Here is a 10,701-nt window from a genome sequence, read left to right on the forward strand (position 1 = left end):
AAAATATATCCAAACGATTTAACTACAAAAAAAAACTTAAACTTAAACTTAAACTTAAAAATAAAATAAAATTGTATGTTTTTTATTAGAAGCTTCATTCGTAAGATTATATGCATTTTCATCTAATAAAATAAAGAATTATTTATACAAATAAATAAATATTTGTAATGGTTTAACACAATATTGCAAGCGTTAATACATCACTGTATTTCTTAAATATAAGAACCAATTGTGAATTAAGAACAAGAACGATCCAAAAAGTGAACGTATAAATAATAGATTTGTGGAAAATAAATAGTAAATCAATAATATAATAATAGTTAATAAATAATATAATCATATTACTACATACAGAATAAATAACAAACTAAAAATAATATATGACGTATATTTTATATAGACAAGAGTCTATATAATTCAGATAAAAATAATCATTCATAATATTTAATTCATGTTAGTAAAATAAAAACTACAAACTATTTTTTAAATCTAAAAAATAAAAGTTTTCTTAATTCAGTTTATTTATTTATTTTATTAACAGCCAATTGTATTGTCTTCACATATCTAAATATAAACTCTTTTATCACTGTTTTTGATATTTTAAAATAATTAATTATTAGAGCAGCCGCTTGCTTTCAGAGAATGAAGGCGTGTTTTTACTTTAGTGGGCGGGGCCATGTCTGCACGTCATTAAAATCCACCTGCCTGCGGTCGAAATGAGGCAGCACAAACTGGCAGCATACCCTGTTCATCTTATCCTGAGCTAAGATATTCTCCCAGACCGGTGATAACAGACAGCAGGTAAAGCGCAGTGTCTCCTAGTGTAAAATAGCTGATTGATTGATGTAGAGAGATGTATACATGTAGAGTCACGCTCTGCACTATTAATACCTACTGAGATCTGTAATGCTTCCCTCTAGAGATCAGCTGTTTGTAAAGATTTAGCGGCTTCTGCTGTGTTTTGGTGTAAATGTGTGAATGTTTAGTGCTAGAAGTTTCTGAAACATGTTGGTTTATAATATTTGTCTAGTTCTGGATTAAACAGTATTTGGATTGGGAGTTGGGAAAATACAGTTTATGACTAAGCTTAATCACTATAGAGGAAACTGGCCCATGATGTTGCAAAATAGGACCTATGGGCCAGTATCAGAATACTGTGGGTCAGTGTAATGTTTCAGTTCTACTATATGACCATTTCAAGCTAAAAAAAAAAAATTGGTGTAAAAGAAAATCCCATTTAAAATAGTGAAATTTATTTTATTTATTTATTTATTTATTTATTTATTTCATTTTTTTAGGGGAAAAAAGCAAAAGCAGAAGTAGCATCTTGTAGTAGAAGTAGGTTGGCAGAAATGGACAAATTAGAAAATTAACAGAATATATATTTTTTTTCCGTTTTTTTTTTTTTACTTTCAATTCAGAAAGTTCCAAATGTGCTGGTAGTTTCCGTCCCACTCTCCATATTCTCTGGTTGCTAACATAGCTATAATCAAGTGGCAGCTCAGCCTACTTAGTTGTTCATTCTTGTCCCGCCCCTAAACCCATACATCACAATTTGTTAGTGGATTTAGCTGAACTCAGGGGCTTTGGTTACCCTTTAAAGAGGCGATGTTATCCAAAGATGGGTAACAGGGTAAGATATGAAACATGATATTTGACCCTATATAAAAACTTTATAAAATGTACAGTAAGTACTTTAAAGTGAAGATTAACATTTCTCTTTGTTTGTAATAATGTGTTCTTTCAGAGTAAATGAAGAAAAATGCATCGTTACACAATGTTTCTATGAATTGGAGGCACATCATTGATATTGACCTCTAACATGCCTGCCTGTTCAGTTTTCTTGCTGTAAATTCTTTCTCTCATATAATTTAAGCTATTCACTATTAATCTATTTATTTGTATTTCTTTGTTGTCCTTCTGTGCAGCATGGTTTACCATCCTGAGTTTGAGAAGGCCGGGCAGCAGCCTGGTCTGCAGGTCTGGAGGATTGAGAAAATGGACCTGGTGTCCGTCCCAGAGAACCTGTATGGAAGTTTCTACACTGGGGACACGTACATCATCCTCAACACCATTAAGCAGCATTTGGGAAATCTACAGTATGACCTCCACTTCTGGCAGGGTGAGATTGTGATCTGTTATTGTACCTACTTCTCCTTGTCTTCAGTTTGTTTGGTGTGCTCAGATATCTGATATGCTGTATATTAATACTTATGTCTCCTTTGTGTTCAGGCAGTAAGTGCACAACAGATGAGAGTGCTGCAGCTGCCATTTTTACTGTACAAATGGATGATTTTCTCGGGGGATCGCCTGTGCAGTATCGAGAGGTCCAGGGTTATGAATCAAAAACTTTTGTGGGTTACTTCAAATCAGGGATGAAGTATATGGTGAGTCAGGCTGTGCATTCTAGGTGTAACAATTTCATTTAATTAAAAAGGATGCTCAAAATAGAGAGTTTTCTGGCAAAATAAAGATGATTCTTAATGCCTATTTGTTCTAATCTTGAACTAATCTGGGGTAAGATTAGTTACTGTAGGTTCTGTGTTCTCTCTTCAGTTTTATATCACTATGTTCGAAGCAAAGGAGGTTCTATATAATACTGAAAATCGTTCTATGGCTCAAATAGTATTTAAATACTTTTTAGTGGGCTTCCCAACCATAAAAGAACCGTTTAAGCATTTAAAGTGACTTTTTTTTTATTTATCTTTATAGAACGATCTATGGCATCTCAAAAATGCCTTTACCCCTTAAATCAGCATTTATTTTGCAACTGTACCTTTTGAAAATCATCATGCTTGTGCTCAACTGACTGGTAAATGAGGGGAATAGCAGCTGTTTTATTGCAACTCTGTGCTTATCATGCAGGTAACTGCACTATATGTTGTAAATCTGGTAAAGCACATAGGGCAGAACTTGCAAAAGCTGCGTAACACTGCATAATCATACTATTTCATAGTGATATTTGTGTAAAATCAAAGTACTGCCTCAATCCGCATGCTTCTTTAACAGTGAAGGTTCTGTATCTCTCAGAGTGTCCAGAAATGCATGTGTAAAGCATGTCCTGTAGGGGTGGTTCAAAGAATAAATTCCACTTCTTAACTGTGGAGAGAGCAAGCAATACCAATTCTTGCATAATGTTGTGTTAAATGGTTCTTTGTCTGGTTAAAGAGCTCCTTTCCAGATAGCATTCTTTTTAAATTATTTTTTTAAAAACATTTTAAAATATTAAATAGTGATTTGTCTTTAGTGTCATATTGAACATACATGTATCATTAAACTCATTATAATACATGATAATATAGGGCATTTTTGGATTGTTTGGGTCTCTATTGGTATTATAACTGGCTACTTTTATCTCAGCAAGGTGGAGTGGCCTCAGGCTTCAGACATGTGACCGGCGATGAAGAGGGGAGACAAAGAGTCCTTCATGTAACAGGCAGACGAATAGTGAGGGCCACTGAGGTTCCTGTGAGCTGGGACAGCTTCAACAAAGGGGACTGTTTCATCCTGGATCTGGGAGAGGCAGGAGAAGAGCATTTTTCTGTTTATTATTATTATTTGTATAATATAATAATCCTTAAATTTGTTTTTTCTTTGTAAAGCTGACTTCATGATTTCATGTTGTCACCAGTGTGTGAAATGTTTTACTTGTGCTGCAGGAACTGTACCAGTGGTGCGGGTCCAAAAGTAATCACTTTGAGAGGTTGAAAGCCACCAATATCTCCAAAACTATTCGTGACAATGAGCGACGTGGAAGAGCAAAGCTCCATGTATGTGAAGAGGGGGCGGAGCCTGACAAGATGCTGGAGGTACTGTATGTTTGGACCCAACATTCCTGATTAATATGTTTTTGCCTTATTTTGTTCTGTTTAGAACTAAAAGCATCCAAAAATGGATTTTCATTATTCATCTGGGAAAGAAAAAAGCTTAATAGAAACAGACAACTGATAAAGGCCCATTCATCTGTTTATCTTTTTTTGACTTCTTCTAGATTCTTGGACCAAAGCCTGAGCTTCCTGATACAGACTGTGATGACACTGAAATCGATGCATCAAATCGCAAGATGGCCAAGTTATATAAGGTACGATTTGTTGTCTTGTGTTGTTGCTTATTAAAATCATTTTAATTCAACACACTTCGAGAGTATAACATGCTAAAAAATTCCAACATGAATGAAGGTGTCAGACGCCAGCGGAGACATGTCCGTCACCCTGATAGCAGGAGAGAACCCGTTCTTCCAGAATGCACTCGAGTCTTCGGACTGTTTCATCCTGGACCATGGCTCCAATGGCAAGATCTTCTTCTGGAAAGGTCTGTAGTGAGATCTTGTTGATAGGGTACTTATTACAATTTACATATTACAATATATATATATATATATATATATATATATATATATATATATATATATATATATATATATATATATAACACAATATATTATGTTTCACTTTTTATGAAAAATCAAAACATTGGGATCCAACATCAGAGTACAGCACTGGTATCTAGTGGGTGGGGCTTGAACACAACACCTAATAAACCACTGTCTGACACCAACAAATACATGTGAGCTAATAATTAACTATCAATGCAAATATCAATATTAACTTACGCCCATAAAATATATCCCTCAAAATGCAAATAGTAGCTCTTTTAGACTCTGCTATTGGTTATATATATATATATATATATATATATATATATATATATATATATATATATATATATATATATATATATATATATATATATATATATAAATAAACCAGTGGTTCCAAAAAAAACGTTTTAGACCCTATACCACCCATAATCAAACAAAATGTTTTTTTGCAGTCTGCAAATTACTGATAATTGTTTCTAGTCAATGCAATGGTGCTAATAGTGGGGCCCCTCCCACCAATAACCATATCGGCTATTTTTCCTTTTTGAGAAAAAATGTTTTTTGTCTTTACTATTTTAAGTGCTTTCATGAATGAGAAGTTAAGATAACCTATTTTGAATGGTCGATACCTGGATATGGATATTTGTTGAAAGGGCTCAACTGGTGATTGTAATTAACTGAAATGAAAACTATAGATTTTAAATTATTAACTCACATTAAGTTCACGCTTCTTTACTTTTCACATTTTGCATAAATTTCATAGTCCCTAAAATAGAACCATGTTAAAATGTTTTACTTTCTGATTAATAACTGTATCCTAAACCCAGGATCTAAGGGATCATTTGAGGTTGTCTGGAGAACCATCCTTGGGAAGCTTCTTGTAGCACTAGCTACTAGTTACAATTACTGTACCACAGTTTGAGAACCACTGGACTAACCTTTTAAGAAAAATACCAAACTAACCTGTAATGAAACAATTACAGGTAAAGGTGCCAATCCAGAGGAGCGGAGTGCAGGGATGAAGGCTGCTGAGGAATTTATTCAGAAGATGGGCTACCCAAAACACACGCAGGTCCAGATCCTGCCTGAAAATGGAGAGACCCCTCTATTCAAGCAGTTCTTTAAGGTTTGGCGGGATGTGGCCCAGACAGATGGGATGGGCACAGCATATGTGCCTAACAAGATCGCCAAGATTGAGAAAGTGCCCTTTGACGCCTCTACGCTGCATGACTCCAGTGCTATGGCTGCTCAGCATGGGATGGTGGACAAGGGGGATGGTGAGAAAAAGGTGAATATCAACCAGTATTTAGGAAAAAAATTCTAAACCTGTGGGTAAGTAATGTGGGTAGCTAGAAGAATCTAAAGGATAAATTATATTGTGGGGGGAAAAGTGTTAAACTAGAATAGCTTTTAATAATTTCTTCAATATTAAATTTACAATATCACAAAAAAAAACATAAAAAGTAAGAAAACACACAGAATGAGGAGAGGTGTGTCCAACAAACGTTTGACTGGTACAGTGTATCTCTTAATTAATTATTAAATATGTGATTTAATGAAATTGAATAAATGTCATAGAAGAAAGTTTACACTTTTTTTTCCTTTGCTCTGTGAAGATTTGGCGGATTGAGGGCTCAGATAAGGTGGACGTCGACCCCTCCAACTATGGGCAGTTCTATGGCGGAGACAGTTATATTATCCAGTATAGCTACCAGCATGGAGGGCGCCATGGCCAGATTATCTACATTTGGTAAGACACAAGCCAGTGCTGCCACACCCAGAGTGAACAGCTGGGATGGTATTTGGTTTGAATGGGAAGACTTGGACATGGGCCAGTAGCTTTGTCTGTTCATGTTACATACTCCTGAGTAATAGTACCTGACAGGATCACGTAACCGTATTGTTTACAGTCATTATGTGCATCACTTTGTAAGACTTTAGTTTTTGCCGATTTGGAAGTCTTAAAGATTTTTAAAGAGTCTTAATTAAGTAATACATCATTTTACACACATTTTTTGTACACAGGCAGGGAGAACTTTCCAGCCAAGATGAAAAAGGCGCGTCTTCTATTCTGGCCGCTCAGCTGGATGAGGAGTTGGGTGGAGGAGCAGTGCAGGTATAGTCTGCATACTGACCATATGGTTAACATATGGTATACTGCACAATGCTATTGGGTGTTTCTAGTCATTTATATTAGGGGTGGGCAGTATGGCTCTAAAATAATATCACAATGTTTCATGGTATTTTCAAGACAACGATACTCTTGGTGATTATGACAAAACTGTATTAAAAAAATAGATAAATTCAAGAATACACTACTGCAACAAAATGGAAATTTTATTTTATTGTTGCATACGATGTAATCTGGCACACTACTAACTGAGATATTAAAAAATAAAAAGATTTTTATCAGATTCGTAACAGAAGTCAATGATCCAGAATGGCATGATACTAATAATATGAAAAACGCACTCCAAATATCTCCATTTCATCCAGTACTAAAGTGAAATTATACTAAATGATACTAAAATGATACTGGACAGACATAATTTGTCTCTAGTAGATCTATAATGGGAAATGAGAACAATGTGATTTTTTTTTCTTTTGCTAAAAACAGCAAAAAATTAGAACCCTGATAATTTTTCACGGTATTCAAAACTGTTGCTGATATTATAGTGTAAGATATGATATGGCACACCCCTAATTTCTACTATGTATTCTTTAGTGAACACAAAACAAGTCATGGGATGGGATTAAGTCTTGTGTTCCATGATTTGTGCCATGTCCCATGGCAGTTAAAGAATGCTGCACTGGCTTATGGGGATCTATGGGACTTGTGGAGCCTCCTACCTTTTAAAAGGGGATTTGAGGATTCCTGCCAGTGGACAGTTCTACCATACACTGCTGGTCATAATCATTTCCACCCCACTATGCTGTTCACTAGGGGTAGTCATTAATGCATTTTTATTATGTATTTCCAGTACACAGGTGACCCTGTGGATTGAGCAGTGTTAAATTCCCACACAACCCTGGCACCCACTGTCAGACCTTGCCCAAGTCAAGTTATGATGATCCAAAAGCATGCTGGCTAAAGTTCAATCTTTCTCACAACATACTTATCTAGATGTCCTAATGTGTTCTAGGTACGAGTGGTTCAAGGTAAAGAACCTCCCCACCTCATGAGTGTTTTTGGAGAAAAGCCAATAGTGGTGTACAAGGGTGGGACTTCCAGACAAGGTGGCCAATCAGAGGCTGCAGAGATCCGTCTCTTCCAAGTGCGCTCCAGCACTGCAGGGCATACACGAGCTGTTGAGGTAACTGGTTCTAGTCAATCAAATTACATTTTGATGGCTTTGTGAAGGGGGGAAATTCTTTTACAGAAAAAAAAAACAAATATATGGACTGTATTGTCACTGTCCAAAGAAAAACATGTATCTCCAAAACAGCAACTTTGCAACTTTTCATAATTTCAATGGAAGTCTATGTAAAATACCGGTAGTTTATTTTAGGTCATTTTACAGAACATGTGTTCAAGAAAACCATGCAAACATCTAATTTTTTGTGGTATTAGTTTAAGCAGACTGTGTTTGTCTATTGTTGTAACTTAGATGAATATCAGAACGCATTTAATGACCACTTTATGCAGAAATGCAATTAATCACAAAGGGTTCACATACTTTTTCTTGCAATTGTATACATTACACTTATATTTTTTTTCTTGACCCCTCAATAAAAGGTGGATGCAGTGGCCTCCAATCTAAACTCCAATGATGCCTTCATTTTGGTGAACCCATCAGGTTCAGTGCTGTGGGTCGGTAAAGGCACCAGTGATGCTGAGAAGCATGGAGCTAAGCAGCTTAGTGAAATCTTACAGGTGGAGGTTTCTGAAGTGGTAGAGGGTGAAGAGGGAGGTATGGTAACCCTTGAACAGTTTTCACGTCCACATATTTAATTATCATCATTATTGTAGCTTTATTTATTGTAGTTTTTGTTCTGTCTGCTGCTACATTTGTGAAGATACCTTCTGGGAAGCTCTGGGAGGGAAAACAGAGTATCGCACCTCTGAAAGGCTGAAGAGCAAAATGGACTCTCATCCTCCACGTCTGTTTGCTTGCTCTAACAAAACCGGACAATTCCGTGTGAGTTATGTATAAGTTGGTATGAAAATCTGCTACCATGTCTGTAGGAAATTGGGAAGAAATGACTTCTCCTAAAACTTTCGCCTGACATTAGATTGAGGAAGTGCCAGGGGAGATGACGCAAGAGGATCTGGCCCCGGATGACGTCATGCTCCTGGACACTTGGGACCAGGTAATAAACTCTTGAGGAGCTTCCTATTATTTATTTATTTATTTTACCAAAACCTTACAGTAGGGAGGTCACAAAGTTTTACAATTAGCGTAACTACGGTCATTTCACAAGCACATGTGCCATTTGAAAAAATAAGGCAGCAAGTCATTGGAGTTGTATGGCATTGTGGGAAATGTAGTGCTTCAGGAGTATTGCTGTGGTAACTGTAGTCTTGTTTGTCCCCCCTCTCTTAAATCTGTCCTTGTTAAAGTGTCTCATAAGTTTATCTCTCTATATTCTTTTTATCTCACTGTTATCCTGTTTAAGGATTTGAAAATGACTTAACATGAGTAAACAAGCATTTAACCAATATATTAATTTCATGAAATCATAGTGGATTAGACAAGGGCAATGTTAGTATTAGTTTAAGGGTGTAGCTGTGTGGTGGAAACAGATTAACACATTAAACTTGCTAGTTAATGTAAACCTTTTACTGCTTAACCAACCTACTGCAGGCTGTATTGACAACCTGAAGGGGGCGCTATACAGCACTAGATTTCTGGCACAAGATACCTGGTATAGTTGTACATTTTGTTTGTTGCTAAAGATGTTTTCTCTCCTCATTGTACTCCTACAAAACCATGAGGTCCAAACTGTGGTGTGAACCATATTGTGACCTAACATAAATACTGTTTGTGTTCTGAGGTCTTTGTATGGATTGGAAAAGAAGCCAATGAAGAAGAGAAAACGGAGGCAGTTACATCAGGTAATGTTCAACAAGATGGCTTGAAATATGCTGTTAAATTGTTGTTTCCACAAGTGAACAAAATGCATACGTTTCCTAAGGCTATGGCTAAATCCCAATTGTATACTACATACTAATAGTAAAAGGAATAGGCCATATATTAAGGACCTCAATTAACCATCTTAGTGTCGGTTAAAAACAATTAGTAATGTTATTTTGTGTACAAATCTGCCAAACCAACTTTATTCATACTTAATACACAAAGTTAGTATTAATAATTTGTATGCAATTACGACAAATTAGGACGCCAAAGTACATTTTATAGCCTCTTGTCTTGTACTGTTCCATTACTCAAGCTGTCCTTTGTCTCCTCAGCTGCCCGATACATTGAAACACACCCTGCTGTCAGGGACAAGAGGACCCCTATTGTGAAGATAATGCAGGGCTTTGAGCCTCCAACCTTTACTGGATGGTTCCTAGGGTGGGATCATGAGTACTGGAACAGTGGCCCACTAGAACGAGCTATGGCTGCTCTAGAACACTGAACCTACCAACTTCACAATGACAGTATCAGACAGTTGTGTCTGAATGTAATTAATCAGATTCAGTGTACTGATCGAACTGCATTAAACATGATGAAACCATTCATTTTGTAAGTTGTTGCATCCAATTCAGAAATATTTAAAAACTATTCAGATTCCCAGCTCATGTCCTGGAGCATCTATTCTGAATATAATGGGGTTTTCCTGTACCTTAGAACAGGTATCTATAAAATGGTCAATCAAGCATCACAGGAAACATTCCGTCTCCCAGTCAGGACAAAACAAATACAGCTCTGAAAAAAAATTAAGAGACCACTTCAGTTTCTGAATCAGTTTCTCTGATTTTGCTATTTATAGGTTTATGTTTGAGTAAAATTAACATTGTTGTTTTATTCTATAAACTACAGACAGCATTTTTCCTAGATTCCAAATAAAAAGTTATTTTCATAATTTATTTGCAAAAAATGAGAAATGGCTGAAATAAATAACAAAAAAAGCTTTAGAGATTAATATTTGGTGGAATAACCCTGTTTTTTTTTTTTTATCAGTTTTTATGCAACTAGGCATGTTCTCCTTCACCAGTCTTACACTCTGCTTTTGGATAACTTTATGCCACTCCTTCAGTTTGGTTTGTTGGCTTGTGATCATCCATCTTCTTCCTGATTATATTCCAGAGATTTTTAATTAGGTAAAAACAAAAACTCTGTTTTTTTTTTTTTTCCCAGAGCTGTATATTGTCGATG

General features: G+C 35.9%; 1 protein-coding gene across 1 annotated transcript; it reads left to right on the forward strand.

Moving 5' to 3' along the window:
- Window positions 1-691: 691 nt before the first annotated feature.
- On the forward strand, window positions 692-10,060 carry gsnb (gelsolin b). Its single transcript, XM_007239912.4, has 16 exons — window positions 692-801; window positions 1,929-2,122; window positions 2,233-2,387; window positions 3,361-3,522; window positions 3,660-3,809; window positions 3,992-4,081; window positions 4,179-4,311; window positions 5,365-5,669; window positions 5,998-6,131; window positions 6,407-6,497; window positions 7,525-7,695; window positions 8,118-8,292; window positions 8,399-8,520; window positions 8,615-8,692; window positions 9,377-9,437; window positions 9,792-10,060. Exons 2-16 carry the CDS (start codon window positions 1,930-1,932, stop codon window positions 9,959-9,961), a joined length of 2,190 nt encoding a protein of 729 aa, XP_007239974.3. The 5' UTR covers window positions 692-801; window position 1,929; the 3' UTR covers window positions 9,962-10,060.
- Window positions 10,061-10,701: the final 641 nt, after the last annotated feature.

This window comes from Astyanax mexicanus, chromosome 22 (assembly GCF_023375975.1).
Source record: "Astyanax mexicanus isolate ESR-SI-001 chromosome 22, AstMex3_surface, whole genome shotgun sequence".
NCBI classification, from domain to species: Eukaryota; Metazoa; Chordata; class Actinopteri; order Characiformes; family Acestrorhamphidae; genus Astyanax; species Astyanax mexicanus.

Bases quoted from the DNA above. Each gene is read 5' to 3' on its own strand.
- gsnb (XM_007239912.4), top strand. From the start codon at position 1,930: ATGGTTTACCATCCTGAGTTTGAGAAGGCCGGGCAGCAGCCTGGTCTG. The intron at 2,123-2,232 runs GTGAGATTGTGA...CTTTGTGTTCAG, and splicing joins TGACCTCCACTTCTGGCAGG to GCAGTAAGTGCACAACAGAT. The intron at 9,438-9,791 runs GTAATGTTCAAC...TTGTCTCCTCAG, and splicing joins AACGGAGGCAGTTACATCAG to CTGCCCGATACATTGAAACA.